The sequence below is a fragment of the Cyprinus carpio genome, chromosome A7 (genome assembly GCF_018340385.1).
Source record: "Cyprinus carpio isolate SPL01 chromosome A7, ASM1834038v1, whole genome shotgun sequence".
Lineage (NCBI taxonomy): Eukaryota > Metazoa > Chordata > Actinopteri > Cypriniformes > Cyprinidae > Cyprinus > Cyprinus carpio.
In genome coordinates this window covers 7,531,756-7,553,954 of record NC_056578.1, presented here as the reverse complement: position 1 = coordinate 7,553,954, position 22,199 = coordinate 7,531,756, and the positions used below count along the sequence as shown (strand labels likewise).

At 33.3% G+C, this 22,199-nt stretch overlaps 1 protein-coding gene across 1 annotated transcript in view; it reads left to right on the top strand.

The window, feature by feature from the left end:
* LOC109087591 (leucine-rich repeat serine/threonine-protein kinase 1-like) overlaps positions 1-21,529 on the top strand; it is an 82,569-nt gene extending 61,040 nt beyond the window's left edge. Inside the window, exons 29-37 of the mRNA XM_042761332.1 lie at positions 287-438; positions 4,780-4,974; positions 5,103-5,110; positions 6,072-6,233; positions 10,737-10,854; positions 11,970-12,086; positions 14,879-15,774; positions 19,207-19,308; positions 21,158-21,529. Of these exons, the coding sequence (XP_042617266.1) occupies positions 287-438; positions 4,780-4,974; positions 5,103-5,110; positions 6,072-6,233; positions 10,737-10,854; positions 11,970-12,086; positions 14,879-15,774; positions 19,207-19,308; positions 21,158-21,335 (1,928 nt within the window). The 3' untranslated portion in view covers positions 21,336-21,529. The remainder of the gene's footprint in view (positions 1-286; positions 439-4,779; positions 4,975-5,102; positions 5,111-6,071; positions 6,234-10,736; positions 10,855-11,969; positions 12,087-14,878; positions 15,775-19,206; positions 19,309-21,157) is intronic.
* Positions 21,530-22,199: the final 670 nt, after the last annotated feature.

Sequence of the window (22,199 nt, the reverse complement as noted above, 5' to 3'; positions counted from 1 at the left end):
TATATATATATAAGAAAATAAAAAAAAACTTTAATAAATCAAAAAATAATAAAATAATCTGCTGTTCTTTAGAACCTCATCTATAACTAAAACATATATAAATAAAAAAAAAAAAGACTGAAGTTTGCAACAAAACTTAAAAATCCCATAAAACTACCAAAAAAACCTAAATCATTTCTCTACTTACAAAAAAAGATTTATCATTTCACAAACCAAATCAATCTATGGGTTTTTGTGAGAAACCGACTGAAGTTTGCATCTGTCCTTATTTGCTAATGCTCTTCAGGTTCTCAGTACGTGCCGCTGGGTCACATGCTCACCTTCAAAGTGGCCTATCAGATCATCACAGGCCTGGCGTATCTGCACAAGAAGAACATCATCTTCTGTGACCTCAAGTCTGACAACATCCTGGTGTGGTCTCTGGAGCTGGAGGACTCGGTCCGACTACGGCATCTCGCGCCAGTCCTTCCACCCCCCCCCCCCCCCCCTCCCCCCCCCCCCCCCCCCCCAGTCCTTCCACGAGGGGAGCGCTGGGTCGAGGGCACACCCGGGTACCAGGCTCCCGACGATCCGGAGGTACCGAGAGGTTGATGAGTTTTACCTACAGTCACTCAACTCATCTTAATATATTTGATTTGCTGTCATACAGCCCCCCAGCAGCTTTTACTGTGATGACAAAGTCTGTTTGCTGCCTCAATTCAAACTGGATTCAGATTCAGAGGATAAATGCTTTCACTCCCCTCATGGTCATTTAAAGCCAGTTAACAGCTAGATTCACATTGATACCTAAAAGTGATGTTAATAGATGGAGAAATTTCAATGCAGGAATTATGCTGTTATGAATAACTAGAAGTGCTTTACAGCACAAATAAGACACATTATTTATAAAATTATTAATATAAACATCACATTTCTGCTTTTAAGCTCGCCAATGCACTTAAATTTATTCATACTAAAAACAACTCAATACATCACACACATTATAGACCCCCATAACACTACTCAGACCAATAATTATACACTAGTATTATTTATATACCATTATAAAATGTATTAATATTTTAAATTAGCTTTTATTTTTAAATTAAGTTTTGGTTTAATTAAAGTTTACCATGCACTTTTATCATTTTCATTTTTTTTTGTATGTATTTATAAATATTTATATTTAATATTAATTAATTTTTATTGTAGTACTTCAACTTATTTATTTGATTAGATTTGATTCTAGCTGTATTTCTATTACCGAAATTATTTCTAATAGTTTTGGCTACCATTTATGTTTACATGTTCAGTTTTCATTTTGTTTTAAGTTTTCATAAATTTTGTTTAGTTTTTTATTATTATTATTATTATTATTATTATTGTTTTTTCCTTAGCTGTAATTTATTTTAGTTTAAATTTTAGTTTTAGTAATTTTAGTACTTCATCTTAAACTTATTTATTTAAATTTTTATAATTTTCATTTATGTTTTTTAAGTTTTATCTAAAATTTCTATTTAATTTTAGTTTTATTTCAATTAACAAAAATGACTTGTAATAGTTTTGGTTGCCTTTTACAACACTGATGCTATCTAGATTTTAATTCTACTTATTTAATTCATTAAATAATCAAGTTATTTTTTGTGTATCCAGTGTAACTTTACTATATATATATATAGTTTATTAGTATTTTGAAGTAGCTTTTATTATTTTCTTAGCTGTAATTTTTTTTTTATATATATATATAGTTTATTAGTATTTTGAATTAGCTTTTATTATATTTTTAGTTTTTGTTATTTTCATTATTAGTAATTGTATTATATTATTTAATAGTTTTTTTTTCTTAGCTGTAATTTTTTTTTTTTTTTTTTTTTTTTTTTTTAATAATGTTAGTACTTCAACTTATTTATTTGAATTAATTGCCAAGGCAACATATCTAATTTTCATTTCAGTTATGGTTTTTATATTTGTTTTTAGCTTTAATTACTATAATAATTGTAATTATTTGAATTAAACATGATTTGTAATAGTTTTAGTTAACATTTACAACACGTATCCAGTATTGTATTGTGCTCATGTAAATAACTGTGCATTAGTATCAGCTGATCATGATTTCTGCTTGTTATTCCAAACTGAGGCACGTCACAGCATCTGTCAATAGAGCTTAACTTGTTTCGCACCCAGAATGATTCAACAGTGAATCTGAGAGCGCTGTGCCTTCAGGCCGTTTGGAGAACATTTCTGACAGGCTTTCGTTGAGATTGCATGTGCATCCCTTGCCTGTCGGCATCCAGGGATTTCCCTTCAAAGAGGCTTTTAGGGCAGTTCACGAGGCTGATTTGTTTTCCAGCCTGGTTTGCTGAGTTTGTATGGATCACGTCCAGCAGAACAGAAAAGAAATCTATTACCATGTTTCAAATGGAATTTATGATCATGTTTCCACAACTTTCATGCGGCGTCACAAGAACGACAGATGTTTGAGATGCTGTAGCTTGCTGTTTATGATCCAGATGTGCTTTATACAGGTTTTTTTTTGTTCTTCAGTGATTTTTAGGTCCAGATAGTATAGTTTTTGGGTGGAAACGCACCCAATGTACTCTGACTTGTTGCATTCGGCAACCCACGAGCTTGTGATTTGCACAAATGCTTTCTGGTTTTGTGTTGTATGTGCATCAAACAGTAAGTAGGTGGTCTGTGGGCAACTGTAGTGCCCTCTAAAGCAGAACATCCTTCCAAAAAGTCAGAGACCTATTCAGTTTTTTTTATTTGTTTTTTTTATCCTTTTTGTTTATTTAAAAGATGGGGGAATTTTTTTTATTATACAATGCAAGGAAGTATGCATTTAAATTTTCAGTCAAATTGTTATGCTTATCATATATTGTGTAATGAAAAATGTTACATTAAAAATATTTCAAAATGGAAATTAAAAACATCAATTGCTGATCTGTGAGTATTCTATTATTCTATTTATTTATTTGTGCAGCCTAAGAATAAAGTTCTGAAATTCTAAAAATTTCATTTTCATTTGAATCGCTATGCTGATAATATATTTTGAAGAAAAAAAAGGGTTAAATTAAAATGAATTTGGGCATTTCCTCTGCAAATATTACAAGGAAATATAGATTTCTGAATATGGGAGTATTTTATTTTATTTTTATCTTATTATTTATTTATTGTTTTGTCAGACTGAATGTGAAAGGTTATATATATTCTGTATTTATTTATTTATTTACTTATTTATTTCTCAATGCTCTCAGACTTTTGGACCCTACTGTGTTTCATGGAATACAGAAAGTCATACAGATCCTTGAATATAAACCAGCAGGAATCATTCAGTGGCGTTTCTCCTAGTCTCCTAAGAGGCATTGTAATTAATCAGTGATTAATGTCATTGCTAATCGAATCATTAGCGTAATAGCCTTTCACGTGAGAGATCTAGACTCAATATAGATTGAGAGTAAAGAGAGAGTCTCTGTAGATCCTCTGCGCCTGCGTGTGTGTGTGTGTGTGTGTGTCTCAACTACAAACTATTTCCTGTTCCTTCACATGCCTGCTCTGTGATGTCATTTCAGGCCACTGAAATTAAAGCTAAATGTGGAAATTGCCTTTTTTTTCCCTTTGTGCTGGCAAAGCCAAGCGCCCTAAAAATACAGACCTGGATTGATTCGTCTCTCGTCAAACTCATGGCCATTTATAGAAATGACCTAGAAAGACGTTTAATAGAAATGTGTCTGCCAAACAAACCACAGGAGTGTGTGAAGTACGATCTGCTGTGTCAGAAATCATGACTTCATTCTTTTGTTAACTCATCCTTTGCTTTTCCGTCTCTCCTCCGTTCTGGCCTCACATTTCACCATCGGCATAAAGTCTGGGCCATGTTTTCACTGCAAAAAATGATCAGTATTTTGTATTTGTTTTCCATTACAAATATCCAGACATTCTTATATCAAGTTACATTTACTTAAGGACAACGTTTACAACAAGTGGCTGCTGTTGGATAAAAAGTTGAATATTGCATAAATTTTGACTTGGGGGGAAAAAGTGTTTCAAAAGACAAATCACTGCAAATATCTAAACATTCTTAAATAAAGATACATTTACTTCATTTAAGTAAAATGTTTATTAAATAAACTAAATTCTAATAAATAACAAGATCTTTTTCTTAGCCAACTGGCATATTTAAACAAATTTGTTTTGTTTTTTTTTTACTGGGAGAAAAAGTCAGATTATTAAAATCAATTAGGTCTATTAGATATTAAGTTTTGTTTTCTGCATGAACATTTATGCTTAAATTAAGTTTATGCTTAAAATAAAAAGGATTATTTTTCTTACCCCACTGAAACCATTTTTCTTGTTTTAAGCATAGACTCATTTAGTTTTCATGCATTTTTCAGAAAACAAGATTTTTTTTCTTTGCAAGTAAATGTATTTTGATTTAGGATTTTTCTTATAAATATATATTATATATATAATAATATATATATATAATGCATTAGAAAACAGGACAATAAGTCAGAAAATGATTTTTTTGCAGTGTTGCAGATTTTTCTGGCCAGGAATTGCACAAACAGATGAGACGAAACCAGACATTTATTATTGTTTTCATTTATCAGATTATGACACAGCCAGAAAAATAAAGTGAAATGCACAGCTCAGCTTATGGAGATCTAGTTTACTTGCTACTTGCCCGGTAAGACGGGGAATTGCATGATGCAAATTGGCTGTAAATGAGCTGTGGGCCATCGGAGACTGTTTAACAACATTATTGCTGTTAGATGACGGTTGTTCTCTGTGTTTCAGGTGGACATGTTCTCATACGGCATGGTCCTGTATGAGCTGCTGTCCGGCCGCAGACCATGCATGGGTCAGCACCAGCTGCAGATCGCTAAGAAACTGTCTAAAGGACTCAGACCGGCGCTGGGCAGCCCAGAGGAGGTGCAGTTTCACTGTCTGCACACGCTGATGCAGGAGTGCTGGGACACCAAACCAGAGAAGGTACAACACGCACATGTCTTTTCCTAAAGACGCGTTCACAATGAAAGACAGAACTTCTCAAAACTGTAGCATATAGTTCAACTCTGCTCAACTTTGTCACACCATTAATGCTCATTGTGTTCCTGTAGCATAAACAGTAGAGCAATGCATTTTTGATTCCCAGGGAATGCATGAACTGAGAAAATGTTTATCTTGAATGCAATGAAAGTCGCTTTGGTTAAAAGCATCTGCTAAATGCAAAATATAAATGTCACGACAAATGGGTGTCCTTGTGAACGCCCCATAATTTTGAGTTGAATATTGCTGTTTTTACTTGGAAAAAGGTCAAATTCTTAAAGTCAAATGTGTTTTAGATGGTATTTGTCATTAATGACAAAAAATGGTGAAATATCAAGAAAGCTCAAAGGCAACAATGCTGAAAATGTTTGTTAATACAGAATACACACTACTGTTCAACAGACTGGGGTCAGTACTTTTTTTTTTTTTTAAGAAATTAATACTTTTGTTCAGAAAGAATGCATTAAATTGATCAAAAGTGTCAAAAGTAAAGTCAAAATCTTTAAGTATATTTCTAAAGATTTCTGTTTCAAATAAAGCCGTTCTTTTGAACTTTCTATTTATCAAAGAATTCTGAAATAAAAATGTATCAGGATTTCCACAGAAATATGAAGCAGCACATTATCAGTTTTCAACATTGATAATAACAAGAAATCAGCATATTAGAATGATTTCTGAAGGATCATGTGACACTGAAGACTGGAGTAATGATGCAAAAAATCCACAGGAATAAATTACATCTTAAAATATATTACAATAGAAAACAGTTCTTTTAAATTGTAAAAATATTTCAAAATTTTTACGTTTTTACTGTATTTTTGATCAAATAAATGCAGCCTTGGTCAGCAGAAGAGACGTTAATAAAAAGTCTTACAACCCTAAACTTTTGAACTGAAGTGTAACACAGTGTTGCCTTAGTGTACAGTATATTAAAATAGACATAAACCTGAGACCCAAATAGTCTTGTTGGCACATTTTATCAGCAGATGTTGTGAAATAAAGCATGTGTCTAATAATGTCCTGTCCTCCGGTGGCTGTAGCGTCCGCGATCCCAGTTTTGCTTGTCTCAGGTACCTAGATCCCCCAGTTTTTGCTTGGGGGTCTCAGGGATACCTGCTGCCCTGCCAGGAACACAGTCAGCTCTTCTTGTCCCCGCTGCAGGGACACAACGCCGTCTTCTGGGATGGAAACAAAGACGACAGGTTCGTTTCTGAGAAAGCACCATGCTTTTCTTGCGTGTTCACGTTGCATTCTTGTCAAATTGTGCTGGTATCATGACGGTTTGTGCGTCTGTGACGTCAACTTTTGATTTTGTGGCTCTGTTCCAAAAACCTAATACATAGACCAACTACATAGACAGCTGTCTTCTTAGGGAACTGAAATATAACCTCATAGATGACTGATTTGGATTACTCTACATAGGTGGTTTTAACTGATTTTAATAGAGTTTGGTTTTAGCAGGTCGATGCATTAATGACTTAATACTCAACACACTTAATACTTTATATTGGGTAAAATAGTCAATATAATTTAGCTCATATTATATATCTAAAATTTTCATATTAATCTTATTAATATTAGTTAGGGTTATTTTTCTATATTTTTCTATGTAATATTTATATAAATATAGCAATATAAAATAAGTATTGCATAAATGTTCGTTTTTAGTTCAGTTTTAGTTTTTTAGTACTTCAACCTAAATTATTTTACTTCAGTTAGTTTTCAAGTCTACATTCCACATTTTGTAACTTAAATATTTTTTTATCTTTTTTTTAATAAATTTTTTATGTTTAAGTTTAATTTCAGTTAACGAAAACAAATTTTCAAGGCATGTTTATTTACTAGTTTTATTTATATTTTGAATTACCTTTTATTTGTGTATTTTCTTTTTTCAGTTCTTTTTTTTTTGCTTTTTTAGTTTTTGCGTTTTTGAATATTTCTATTTTGATTTTTTTTATTTCAGTTTTTGTTTTAGTAATTGTAGTACTTATCAAAACATATTATATCAAAAAAAATCCAAAAGAAAACATCTAAAATTTTTAAAAAACACATATATATATATATATTATTTCATTTTAGCATTTAAGCTAAATTTTTAATAACATATATACACTATATACTAATCATATTAACACTATTTTGAATTAGCTTTTATTTTCAGTTTTCATTTTAATTTAAATCTCAGTCATTTTTATTTTATTATTATTTTTATTTAGTTTTCAAGGCAACATTTACATTTTTGCTAATTAATGTTATTTATTTGTTTAGCTTAATTTCAGTGAACAAAACCAAATTTTACTGGTTTTGGTTTTAGTTAACAATAACAGCACTACTGCATGTGACTGTGATCTAGTATTTGGCTTAAACAAAGCTTGTGTGCATGTGACTCATTAAATTGCTGTCTATGTAGGCAGCTCACTAGGTTTTGGAACAGAGGCTTTTCAATAATGAGGCCAAAAGGCCAAAGAAAATGAAGTATCTTAAAGTACCAGGTTTGCACTTTACTGAAATCACCCTCGTCAGCCGGTACAAGCCCCACACCAACCCGTAATCACCTTTTCACTCCATTTCCCTCATTTAAACGCTCTCCCATTTTTTCTATAAACCGCCAATTTGCTCCCCTTCAGACCTCTGGCTCACTCATATAAACACCCTCATTAAAATCATTCAGGAATCTCATTTTTCCAGCTTCCCTTGATGCTCTCAAGCCTCCTTTAAAAAATATGACTCATTTTAATATTCATGAGCATGTCTATAAGAGCTCACTATCATGCACGATGCCCCACCAGGCTGATAAATGCCCCGTGATCTAAAGTCAGGCTCATCTGATCATCGGCTGCTTTGTATGCAGCAACTCGATCCTCCAAGACACTTCGACAAAATGCTCCACTTTTATCTCACGGCACAGGTGTTTGCAATTACCAGCGATGCCCGTCGCCGTGCCAAACCGAGCAGCCGTAGATGTGATCATCGTGGGCAGAACAATGAAGGCTTTCTCTTGGGTTAATCATGATATTAGGTTACGCCTCCTACCTAGTGCCCTGCTCTTAACATGGCCATGAGTGCCTTCGAATATAGCCAGTATGCTTTGAGACGGTTAAGGAACAGCTGGAAACACCTGAGACTATCAGGGAATTTTAAAACTGTGATTTCCAAGTCTTAGGAATTAATATAATTATTATATAGTATATAATTTATTATGTACATTACAGTTCCAGAGTTTGGGGTCAGTACAATTTCATAAAAAAAAAAAAAAAAGAATATACTTTTCAGTGATGCTTTAAATTTATCAAAAATGACAGTGAAGACATTTATGAATGAATGAATGAGGCATTTATATATATTATAAAACAAAAAATATACATATTCAAAAAACACACATTTCTCCTTAACGGTTTCCACAAAAATATTAAGTGAAGACTGGAGTAATGATTCTAAAAATTCAGCTTTGCATCACAGAAATAAATGACATTTTTAAATATATAAAAATAGAGAATGGTTATTTGAAATTCTAATAATATTTCACAATATTACTGGTTTTACTATATTTTTGACCAAATAAATCCAGCATCTATTTTTTTTTTAGTTTGTTTTCTATGTTATCTAAATTTCAGTTAATGAAAATGTTCCAAATGTCAATGACATATTTATGTACTAGTTTTATTAATATTTGGAATTAGAGTTTATTTATTTATTTAAATTTTTGGTTTTCATTTGATTTGATTTTTTTTTCTATTTTGTTTATTTTATTTCGGTTTTAGTCATTTTAGTACTTCAGTCTAAACATTTTCAGCAACATTTCTAATTTTTATTAGTGTAATTAATTCATTAATTAGTTTGTATTGCTCTAAAGTATTTTATCTGGTAAAAATGTACATTTTTTGAATGTTTATGTAGGAAGAAATTGATTGATAAAAAGAGTAGAAACTCTTACTCCTGAAACTGCCTAAAGCTCCAGACCACCAAACCAATTTAGGCCCGTTTAAGGAATTTTCTTTTCAGCAGGGAAGCAAACAAGACATTAAGAAATTGGCACAAAGCAAGCAGTAAAAGCTCCATGTGGGTTTTTATGATCTAATGACCCCCTTGATCATCGGATGGCCTACCAGCAATATCCTGTAAATTATATTTTAAGTACATGAGTGTGAGGTCGCATTGAATCGCTTTATCATCGCAGCCTTTATTTGTCCAGGTTTGACGTTGCCAATTAGATTATTGTGGCTTCATAAGCAAAAAGGAAAAAAAAACGGAAACACAATAAACAGCTTGCTAGGGTATTTGGATCAGAAGCGTCCGTATAGTTGAATTACAGGGGTGCGTTTGTGACGGATTGAATCATTTGGGTGCTGTCACAGCGCACCGTCAGATAAATGACTCCACTGATCAAGTAATGAATCACTGTTCAGCAAATGAATTAGAAGAATATATAAACCTGCAAACCGGCCCACACTGCTGAGAGCCGCGCTCCTGCATAACAGCGTAATGTATAATAAATGTTTAGATTAAAGACTCTTCATAAATCATACGTGGCTCTGAAATCATTTGGGTTTGTACAACACACTGTGTTGGTACAAAGGAACAAAACAAAACACCCTCGCCAGTGTTATATTTATGTACTACTTTTTTAATATTTTAAATCAGCTTTTAGGTTTATTTTGCCAGTTTACAATTTTAGTCATTTTATTATTATGTGCTTACTATTGTTATGTGCTTTTGTATTTTGTATGTTTATTATTAATATTTATATTAGTTTATTAATATATTTTGTTAGTTTTTATTTTAAATACTGTATAAATTGTTTATATTATATTATATTTAAGCTTTATTTCAATTAACAAAAATGTTTTTAATTGTTTTATTTTAGTGATAGCCCTAAGAAAAGCACCACTCACAGTTATTACTCACAGTATTTATTTATTTAATTGTTTGTTGGTTTATTATTTTTTTTATTTATTTGTTACTATTAACATTTCTTTTTATTTCAGTTCTATTTAGTTTTAGGTCAGTTTTCATTTTTATTCATATCTAGTTTGGGTTTGTCATTTTAGGGCTTCAGCTTTTTTCTGTTTGTTCCCAAAAACAACATTTCTCATTTTTGTTTAGTTTTTAGTCTAATATTTATATTTTGAATATAAGTATATTCTAATTTTGTCTCATTTTAATCTAATATTTAGATTTTATTCCATCTTTATTTCAGTTAACAAAAATGTTTTTATAGTTTTAGTTTACTTAACAGTGACCCTATTTAGATTAGTTTTCGTTTAAATTGTTTTATTTTATTCAATAACTTATTTTATTTTCTATCTATCTATTTATCTATCTGTCTGTCTATCTATCTATCGTCTATCTGTTAATTTATTTTTATTTATATATACACTTTGGGTTTGTCATTTTAGTGTTTCTAATTTTTTCGGTTAGTTGCCAATGCAATATTCCTAAGTTTAGTCTAATGTTTTATTTTATTATATTTTATTTAAGCCTGATTAATTTTAGTTTCTATTTAACAATAATAACCCCAAGAAAAGCACCACTCACATTTGCTTCACAATTTATTTATTTATTTTTATATTATTTAGGTATTGTTTATTTCAGTGTTAGCCTTTATTTGGTTTGTAATTTTAGTGCTTCAAAATGTGGATTTCATAACTGCCGTGTCCCAAAGACACATTTATGTTTCTCTGTGTGTGTTTGTGTGTGTCCTACAGGAATTACACAGTGGTAAACTTGGCCAAGGGGCAGGTGGAGGTGGAGCGGATGCCATGCCCGGGAACTCGTCTGAGCTGCCAAATGAAGATGGAGAACAGCCTGTGGACGGCCACTGAGGTGCGTTCAGCTGTCAGTCGCAACATTCGGTTCAGCAGCGCAGGATCGTTACCAAGGAAACAGCACTAATGAATAGACGCCGAGGGCGTTTGGTTCTCACAGTAAAGGAGATTGTTGTAACTTATGTCCAACCAAATGTTTGTTGCACAAGTCTTGTGAGTCATTTATCCACCGTTAGCAGAACAGAGGAAATAATGATGATTTTCAGACAGGTTTCCTGAACAAAGTGATGTTTCTGCCCCAAACTCGCACCATTAGTTGAGACTGACCCAAAACCCAATACTCTAAATAAATAAATTAATCATAATAAATATATTTAATTAATTATCATCAAACACATACACTAACTACCAAAGTTTTATATTCAGCAAGAATGCATTAAATTGATCAAAAGTGACAGTAAAGATGTTTATAATGTATCTGAAGATTTCTCTTTCAAATAAACGCTGTTCTTTCCATTCATCTAAACATTGTGAAAAAATATTGCATCAGTCTCACAAAAAATATGAAGCAGCGCAAGTTATTTCAACATTGATAACAAATAATACATGTTTCTGTAGTTATTTTTAAATTGTAATAATATTTCACAATATTACTGTTTTACTGTATTTTTGATCAAATAAATGCAGTTTTGATGAGCAGAAGAGACTTCAAAAAAATCCCAAACTTTAGAACAATAGAATTTGAAACAGAGCACAGAATAACTGTGTTTGTGTATTTCAACATCAAAAATTGGTCCAGGTCACCTTTAAAATGGTGTAAAGGCTACACATTTTGTCATTTTTAGTCTGGTTTATGTTGTTTTGTTTTGTTCCAAGCATTAAAGTGTAAGAATTATATAGCAATCACCATCTCTACTCACAAAGCACCTGAAGTAGTGCATATACCAAGAAAAGACACATGCATTTGAATGCAACACAATGACATTGTGTGCAGATGCTTTATTCAGTGAACCTCTGGTGGAGCTGAACATCCTGAAATTCATTTGGTCCTAATAAGAAGTCCCAAAAATGGTTCTGAATAAGGGACATTTCTGGATTCCCAACCCTGTTTGTAAGTGAACACAGCAAATGAATGGAGATGTTTATCTTGATACCTTGTTGCTCTTTCTGCAGGAACAGGAAGTCTTTATCTACAGCCTGAAAGAGATGTGTCCCTTGAGTCACCCGCAGAAACTGCTCTCCTGTCCGGCTGTGGTAACCTGTCTCTTTTTACTGCCCGCCAGGAAAGAGGTCAGTGCCCCGGCGTGCAGTCATTGTCATGTAAACTATGCTTATGCTGATCATGTTCTAGTATGTTTTTTCTTTCTTGGTTTAGATATACAAAGTTAAAACAAAATATGTCAAAGGAATCTCCTCAAATAGTTCATCAAAAAATGAAAATTTGCTAAATGTGTGCTCACCCTCATGTAGTTTGTTTTTTTTCATGGGAACAGATTTGGAGAAATGTAGCATGTCATCACTTGCTCAGCAATGGATGCTCTGCAGTGAATGGGTGCCGTCAGAATGAGAGTCCAAACAGCTGATAAAAACATCACAATAATCCACAAGAAATGCACACCATCAATTAATGTCTTATGAAGTGAAATGCTGCATGTTTTTAAGAAAAAAATCCATCATTACAGTGTTAAAACAACTATAAACTGTTGTTTCCAGTCAAAATATGAGCCCATAATCCATAATAACGCTTCCTCCAGTGAAAAATTCCATCTCCTGTTTTCTCTCACACCAAAATCCACCCACATTTTTGTTTAAAGCTGTTTTGGACTGTTTCTGCTTATAAACGGGGCTTGATCTGTGCATATTTCTCTCCTGATTCAGACGAAACGACTTTTCACTGGAGAAAACGATTTTATAAATAGATTAGCAATGGTTTGAAGTTAAAAACATCTTAATGAAGGATTTGTTTCCTACAAACATGCAGCTTTTCACTTCACTAGATGTTAACTGAGGGACTGGAGTGGTGTGGATAACTTGTGGATTATTGTGATGTTTTTATCAGCTGTTTGGACTCTCATTCTGACGGCACCCATTCACTGTAGAGGATCCACTGGTGAGTAAGTGATGCAATGCTACATTTCTCCAAATCTAATGAAGAAACAAACTCATCTACATCTTGGACAGCCTGAGAGTGAGTAAAATTTCAGCAAAATTTCATTTTTGATTGTTAAACTATTCCCCTAAGTATTAAACACAGTTAACAAGTGCCAAAAAAAACCCTCTAAAACCAGCAACTCAGACTAAATTGTTGGCCAGGTGAGAACAGCAGTCTTGATATTTTAGGTAAGTGGGTAGGTTTTTCTCATCTCCTTCTCCAGTTGCTCTCGCATCCAGGTGTTCCCTCTCTTCAGCAGACATCCCAATGACAGATTCAGTCCTCAGCGCTTCTCCACACACACTCTTATATGAGTCTCGCTCCCTTTGAAGTGCCCTCTGTTCCCGCCGTCCATTCCCTGCAGGTCACTGAGGATGTCAAAAGCAGTTGTGGAGATCAGGGAAGGAGCATGCAGCTGGTTTAGGGCTGTCAGGACGGTTTTAGGGAGGAAACGCTTTTAGATATGGCACTTGTTCAAAAATGCATGTGAAGGCGGACTAAAATATTCAGAGAATGAATGTTGTGTATGGTTTGACAGGATGTTGTTTGGTTTTAGTATGACGATGTGCATTTGTGAAGCTCCTCAGACAGCCAGGCCGTTTAGAAGTTAAATACATCAGGACAGTTCACTACAGAATTGAAAATCTGCTTAAATTATTAAACAGAGTTGTTCTTACAGAAGAAATGTGTGATTTCTATACAACTAGTGGCAACAGATGAATTGCAGTCTTCTGTTTTTGCTCCAGGGCAGAGGGGAAATTCTGCCCGAAAGGCCAAACCAAAAAAATTTATGGGACAAAAAAAAGCTAGAGATGATGTGAATCAAGCATTTCATCTAGAGTTCATCCACTTGTACGGTGTTTGTCAGTATGGAGCTGAAGCTCTCAGAAATCTTGTTGAAATATGCAGCGTTTCGAGTTCATAGCAGCACCAAACAGAATTTCCAAATGCATGCCTTATGCATTATGTGCATTTTCTGACAACTTATTTCTTGTGATCTCAACATGATGGAAGAGTTTTGGCTGACAGGGGAGTGTTTTAGAAATCTAGTTGAAAATGGTCATTATTCTGTTCATATTTTGTTTTGGTGCAGCTAGTGGTGAGGACCATACAAACTTACACTTTATTTTATTTTATTTTATTTTATTTTAAAAGCTATTTATTAATAATCATATTAATGGAAGCAACTATTATTATATTAAGTAAAAATTAATATAGTATTACTTAAAAATAAATATTATATATTATTGTATTGTATTATAATCTTGTTTTGATATAATATATAGATTTACAAATAACATTACATTTAATATTCTATCGAGTAAACATGTTTAAGTATTATATTAATAAATAATTATATTAACATAAGCAGATATTGTATTACGTAAAAAATTCATAATACAGTAGTATGCAATATATTGTGTAACATAATATATATATATATATATATATATATATTATATATATATTATATATATATATCTATATAATATATAGATATTAGTGTAACCATATAATCTATATATACATAACTAATAATATGGTTATTTATTAATGTAATATTTGTACATCAATATATGCAATATATAATATATTAATATATGTACAAATATTGTTTTAATAAATAATGATATTAATGTAAGTCAATATGTAAAATTTCATAATATATAACATAATACACTTTTTATGTTATAATAATATATATTTATACAAATAAATTTATTATATGTGAGTAAATATTATACAAATATTTATTAAAAAAAATAATATAAATAAATAATTAGATTAATAAAGTAAAACTATTAGTATATAGTAAGTATATAGTAAATAAAGTAAGTATTATTGTATTAAGGAAAAAAAGTAATAAGTAACATAATATAATAAACAGTAATATAAAGCCTGTATTTAGGTTATGTCCCCTGTGTTTCAGTCTCTCCCGCAGATGTTTGCTGGCATGTCTGACGGTCTCGTGGTGGTGTATTCTCTGGTGGATGACATGCCTGTAGAAGGTGAGACTTACATCTGCTCGCACACCATTAACAAGCATCTGCTGAACATGGAGGACTCTGACCCTCGGCAGCGACCGTACGCCGTGTGCAGCATCGTACCGGTGCGCACCGGATCAGAGGTGTGGTACACCAACGGCCCCGGCGTGCTGGTCATCGACAGCCTGGCGCTTCAGCCCATCCGCCGGCTCGACCCGTACCTCCCGCCGTCCTGCGTGGTGTCCATGGTCTCGTCTGCCAGCTGCTGGGGCGACGAGGCCGTCTGGTGCCTGGACGATCACACTAACACACTTCTGATGTATCACGCCGCCAGCTACCAGATCTGTGCTACATACAACTGCAGCGACGCCAACCCGCTGCGGGACGTTTTCCTCGTGCAAAGGCCGTCCGGGGTTATGACACCTGTGACCCCTGTTCCTGACATAGATGAAGAGTCTCTTCCGGCCGCCCTGGAGCCGGTGAAGGTGACGGTCACACACAGCGAGGACGCAGGAACACAGATCTTGTGCCAGCAGGACTCGCTGGATTACTGCTCCATGACGTCCTCCGGCTTCAGCTCGGAGCAGCTGGATCAGATCGGCCATTTCCCTCACGTGGAGCGCTCCAGTTCGGGAGCCCTCAGCTCTCTGACCAGCTCCGGCAGCATGCCTTTATCCACGGACTTCGAGGAGACGGACAGACCGCCGGACGAGCTGGTTTCACCTGTATCATGTCCATCCATGAGAGCTACGGATCCAGAACTAGCGGCTCAAAGCCACACACCAGCGCAGCTGAAGGCCTTGAACATCATTCCTGTCAACAGCAGCATCTGGGTGCCCAGGTACGACTCGCACTTCATCATACCTCTCAGCATTTGTATTCAAACAAAACTTGATTAATACATTTTAAGATGCTTAACCTGTATGCTATTTTGATGCTTTTTTGATGCCATGCCAAAATCATGTTTTTTTTTTTTTTTTTCTTAAATATTAGTATTTTTATTTATAAAGGATGTGTTAAATTGATCAAAAGTGAAAGAAAAGACATTTGTGACCCTGGATCACAAAAGCAGTCTTAAGTCGCTAGGGTGTATTTGTAGCAATATCCAAAAATACATTGTATGGGTCAAAATTATCGATTTTTCTTTTATGCCAAAAATCATTAGGATATTAAGTAAAGATCATGTTCCATGAAGATATTTTGTAAATGTCCTACCATAAATATATAAAAACTTAATTTTTTATTAGTAATATGCATTGCCAAGAACTTCATTTGGACAAATATAAAAGTGATTTTCTCAATATTTTGATTTTTTTTGTGCACCCTCATTCCAGATTTTCAAATAGTTGTATCTCAGAAAATTTTTGTCATATCATAACAAATAACATTATTTATTCAGCTTTCAGATGATGTATACATCTCAATTTCGAGAAATTGACCCTTACTGACAAGCTACATAATATCGCGTTCATTATCGAAGGCGATTCATCTGCGATAATGAACGCGATATTACGTACCTTGTCAGTGATCAACAGCTCTGTCTATTAAATGCCACTCCATTTGAAAGCAGGTGATGGTGATTTACCGGTAATCAGGGAACCGGCTTTACTGACGAAATGCGCATGACAATCTCATGTGATATATCGCCCAGCCCTACTTATGAGTGGTTTTGTGGTCCAGGGTCACATTTATGATGTTATAAAATATTTTTTTTTTTTTATTGGATATTATGGCACTTTAGTCTTTTTGATCACTTTAATGGATCCTTTAATGAAAGTATCAGTTTCTTGACATAACACACAGTTTCTGCCAATCTCATGTTAATCTTGAGTACCTATAGAGTAGTATTGCATCGTTCATATCTCAGAAGAGTCTTTAGTTTTATCAGATTTATAAAAGACTGATACAGCATTACGCTGCTCTCTGAAATCAAAGAGTAAATATTTGTAAATCAGAGCCACTTATTTACAACATCTCTGATGTTAGGTGGTATGAAATCAATGTTGACCATTTGTTTCACACCACAACACTACTCTCACACTAAAATTAAAAATAAATATATATACCACACACCATACTATTTTTTTTATTTTTTTTTTTTTTTATTTTTTTATTTTTTTTTGTTTACAAAGCCGTTTCACTTGGAAGTCCCTCACAATACAGCAGTCAAGTTGGTTGCAACTTCAGTTTCATGACAACTTTAAAACTTCAGTGTAAAAGAGGCATTGTAGACAGATTAAAAAACACAGCATAACCTGATTTTCAGAGGTTGGATATGCACCTCATGCATCAGGCATCGCTGATTTTAGAGCAGTGCTTGTGTTAATGGTCCTTTCATCTCAATAGCAGCTTCTCAGCTAGTTCTGAACCTAGTTTGGGCCTAAAACTGCGTGATTGGAGTCGTTTGTGTAGAATTAGATTCAGACTATGATAAATGTTGTTCCAGGAGCGACAAAGGGACGTGTCCTGCATCAATTAAACATTCGTTTAAAGAGAGTTTAAGCACAGGATCAAGGGCAGAATGAAGTGTTATTTCAGGAGTGCGCATTAAAATGGCCATGTTTTATTCATGAATATAAATGCATTATAATGTGAGTCTCAGGAGACGTTGGACTTTATACTCCGTAACCCAGACACCGCAGAGCAATCAGGTCACACAGGTGCCTCATGTTGAGCTCAAGGGAAACAGAGGCGCCGATGAGGACATGATTTATAAAAGGAGCTTCCAGCTGCTTATAAACTAGGTTAGATCTCTTTCATGAGTGTGAAATGTTCATCCAAACAATAAAAAAATAAATCGGCAGACGGTAGTGTTCAGCGTTTATTATTATAACTACAAATCCCCCCTGCGTGATTTTGGTTAATGCAGACAAAAATTATTCATGCAGTCCTGACTTAAATGGATTAAGTAGATTGAGAAATGCAAGTAGATTGAGTGCAATAAAATTAAGTCCAATAAAATGATCAAGAATACAATCATTGGTCAGAGACGTCTGGGAGCCCTGATTAAAAAGTTTTTGTTCCTGTAAATGAACTTTTAGTGGCTTTAAATATATTTTAGCTGCTTGGGGATGCTGTTCAACAGACAGAAAAACTTGATGTAAATAAGAGAGCCACACTCAAGTGAACCAAACAGCTCCTTGTTCCTTATTAATTCATCTTTGTTTTCTCGTTTTCTCAATTTGTTTGTTTTTTAATTTTTTTAATTTTTTGCATCCTGTAACTCCTCCAGGACGAAGGGATACATGCAGAGACATATATCAGAGTACAGTCAGGAATCTGCACTTCTGTGAATGGATTTTTTTTTTATTTAAATATTTATATACTTAATAAATCTTGATAAAGCAGCATGCAAAGTTACTTAAATATTATCTTAAATATACAATTTATATTCATTTAGTTATCACTTCTTGACTTGCTACACATAGAATTATTTATTACAAATACAGTTTATTTTAATTTGTAATTTTATATTGTCGACAAATTTGACTAACTTTATATAAATTTTATTTTATTTTAATGTTTTACATTTTATATATATATATATATAAATCATTTTTATTTTAAATAAATTGTTTAATTGTTAACATTGTTTTTTTAATATTGTGTTAAACAAAAAGTTGGATAACCTGTTTTTAAATATATTTTTATTTTAATTTTTAATATTATATTGTTGACAAAAAATGTACTAACTTTATACATTGTTATTTATTTTTAAAATAAGATTTATTTATTTTAATTTGTAACATTATTTTCAAACTAGGTAAATATAAAGTAATTTTTATTTATTTTTAAATATATATTTTTTTCATTTTAATTGTTCACATCGCTTTTTATATTGTGTCAAACAAAAGAAATTACTAGTTATATATAATATTTTAATCTATTTTTAATTGTTTCACTTTTATTATTACATTGTCAATGAAAAATTGCCTTATATTAAATTACTCATTTATTTTGAAATATAAGGTTAATTTGATTTTAATTAATTAACATTACTTTTAAACCAGCTAGATATAAAATCATTTTTTTATTTGTAAATAAATGGGTTGTTTATTTAAATTATTACCATTACTTTTAATATTGTGTTGACAAAAACTGACTAGCTTAATATTAATGTTTCTTAAAAAATTAATTAAAAACGTTTTACTTAAATTTTTAACCTTTTACTTTTAAAGTAGCTATATATTAATTAGTGTTTTATTTATTTTTAAATATTTCTGTGTTTTAACTCTGTCTGATAGTGAAGTGTTTCTCTGTGTGTGTTTGGCAGGCGTGGAGGAGACATCATGGTGATCGAGGTGCAGGAGCAGGCGGGTTCGCTCAGGGGTCGTGTGATCGCTGTGTTGACGGTGCCTGGAGTGTCCGAGTATGGGTACGTGTGTCGCAAACATGTCCACATACACCAGGGCTGTCAAACTCAGTTCCTGGAGGGCCAGCAGCTCTGCAGAGTTTAGTTCCAACACACATACCCATCTAGTTTTCAAATAAGCCTGAAGGACCTGATTATCTGGATCAGGTGTGTTTAATTAGGGTTGGAGCTAAACCCTGCAGAGCTGTGACCCTCCAGGAACTGAGTTTGACACCCCTGACGTACACGACTCCACACTGTTTGTGACACTGATCGCCTGCAGCAAACCAAAATCAGTGATGCCACAAACAAGCCCAGACAGATTCTGCATTGATTTTTGAGAGAGAAACTGTTTCTGCTAGATGAAAGACAATCATATCTTAATTTTAAAACATTTAAAGCTGCATGCATTTGCACCAAAATACAGTAGATGAATGGATTCATCTAAAAGCTAAAATCATTAGTTTGAAAAGAGAGATGGCTCAGATTAGCAGTTGTAGTTCAGTTCTTCATAAACCTGTTAGATTTCACGCACACGCACACACACACACACACACACACACCTGTGTCACAGCAGCAAGTGTGCTCTCGTACACACTCATATGGACTGCTGACAAAACCTTTGTACGAACACACCCCCTGAAGGTCTCATCTGGGTCAAATTAATTGCACTGATTCCTCAGGACACACTTATTTCTATATATTAAAAACCAAACATATATATTTTTAAGGTTTAACATTTATTATTATTAAACCAAACTTTAAATAGCTATACGTACATAAGCTTTTTATTTATTTTAAAATATAACATTTTATTTTTTAAACATTGATTTTAAAGTACTGTATACTATATATATATATATATAATATTTATTTATTTATTTATTTTTGTACATACATATATAATTATGTATTAATTTTTAAATATTTGATTTATTTATTAATTGTAATATTTTGTTTGTAATTTTGTTTGTAATATTTCACCACCTACACAATAATAATTTACTTATTTGTTTAAATATAATATTTATTTTAACATTACTTTTAAACTAGTTTATTTAATTAGATTTAGAGAAATAATATTATATTTTATTATTATATTTTATTTATAATTATTATAATATTTTAATTATAAATAAATATATAATAATAATAATAAATTATTTATTAATTTATGATGATTTATTTATTTTAACACTTTTCTTTATTTTAAATTCTATTATATTTGACCTGCAATACATGAAATTCCTTTCTTTTTTTTTTCTTTCTTTTTTTTAGTTTTAAATGTTTTATTTCAACCCTGCAGGTGAAACATGACTTAAAACTATTGTGATAGACGTGAAGAGACAGGAGCATGTATTCGTGTGTCAGATAAAGATTTATAATACAGATCTGCACCTGCGCATCTCCTCTGGAAGCCTCCTTTCTCCTTGTTCCTCACCTTCTCACGGTTCGATTAGAGAATTAATACGTCCTTCATCATGGCGCAGTTTGATCACTTTCCAGACCACAAGCTGAAGGACGAACCGGTGAGAGAACAAGGAAGTCATCAATTACAGTATCAAGAAACAGCCAGAATGATAAAAATAAATAATTCAGTTAGTATTAATAAACATAGCTTTTTTTTTTTGAAGAAAATGCGAATGGCTACCAGCTTTATTAGAAAGTGTTTGTAGGTTTTCAGAAGTTTATCATAAACTAGTCTCTGTCCCTGTCGGACTGCCGTCAGCTCTCAGCGTAAACACTCATTCATCACACAGTCGAGGCTTTCAGGCCTGTAACTGCTCCTCTATGATCGTTCTGCGAAGAGTCCGCCGCTCGGGTTATTTTCAGCGAAAGCTCTCGCTCACTCTTCCTCTCGTCCGTCTCTCAGGACTCTGGCGGAGGCGGCGCTCGTCGCAAAGGACACCGTTGTGTGCGGCTTCCAGAAAGAAAACATGGCCTGGTGCCTGGCTGTCTGGAGGAGCTGGGGAGGCCGCGATCTCGAGCTCTTCTACCAGGGATACGAGGAGCTCGGCCGCTTGGAGAGCAGTCTGAGGAAAAGGAGGTAGCTGTGTAAACATGTGTGTGTGTGTGAGACGGAGAATCGACGTTCTGTGCGGCGCTCACAGATACAGGTGTTGAACGTGGTTACAGGAGCAACTGGAGGGAATACACACACACACGGACTGTAATCCTGCAGGACTTGGCCACATACACATTTCATACACATATATATATATATATATATATATATATATATATATATATATATATATATATATATACAACATCCAAAAAAAAAAACATACATACATACACATACAACATACACATACACATACACATACACACACACACACATCCATAAACATAAACGGATTGAATGCCACACGCACTGGATGCATAAACATCTTTATTCAGCCCTGGGCATTTGGACGTTTGCTGATATATGAGTACATTTACATTCATGGACCAAGAATGCATCAGAATTCAATGAAACTAAGGGGTTTTTGCATTCATAAGCTTATGTGTTTAAATGCCAAGAAAGAGATTTATGAGGTGTGAAGTTAATCAGTAAACTAGTTGTGCCTTTAGATGAAGGATGTGCTGATTTTGAAGTGACACGCAAAGAGACGAGAACCAATGAAAGGGCAGGCCTTGTGAAGCCCCGCCCACTTAGTGAGATCACAATGGAGAGGGAATGTTCCCGCCCACTTTTTCAGCAGCAGCATTGGTTCCAGAAGTATTTTTCCCATTCATTATTTCCCATAGGGATTTAAAAAGATTTTTGAAGGGGAAAAAAATTACATTGAAAATTATATGCCTGAGAATGCGATACAGTTTTGCACAGTTAACAAATCGGAAAGACTGCATTGAAATTATAAAAATATGTAATTTTATATAAAATATCACATAAATCTGTGGGTTTCCAC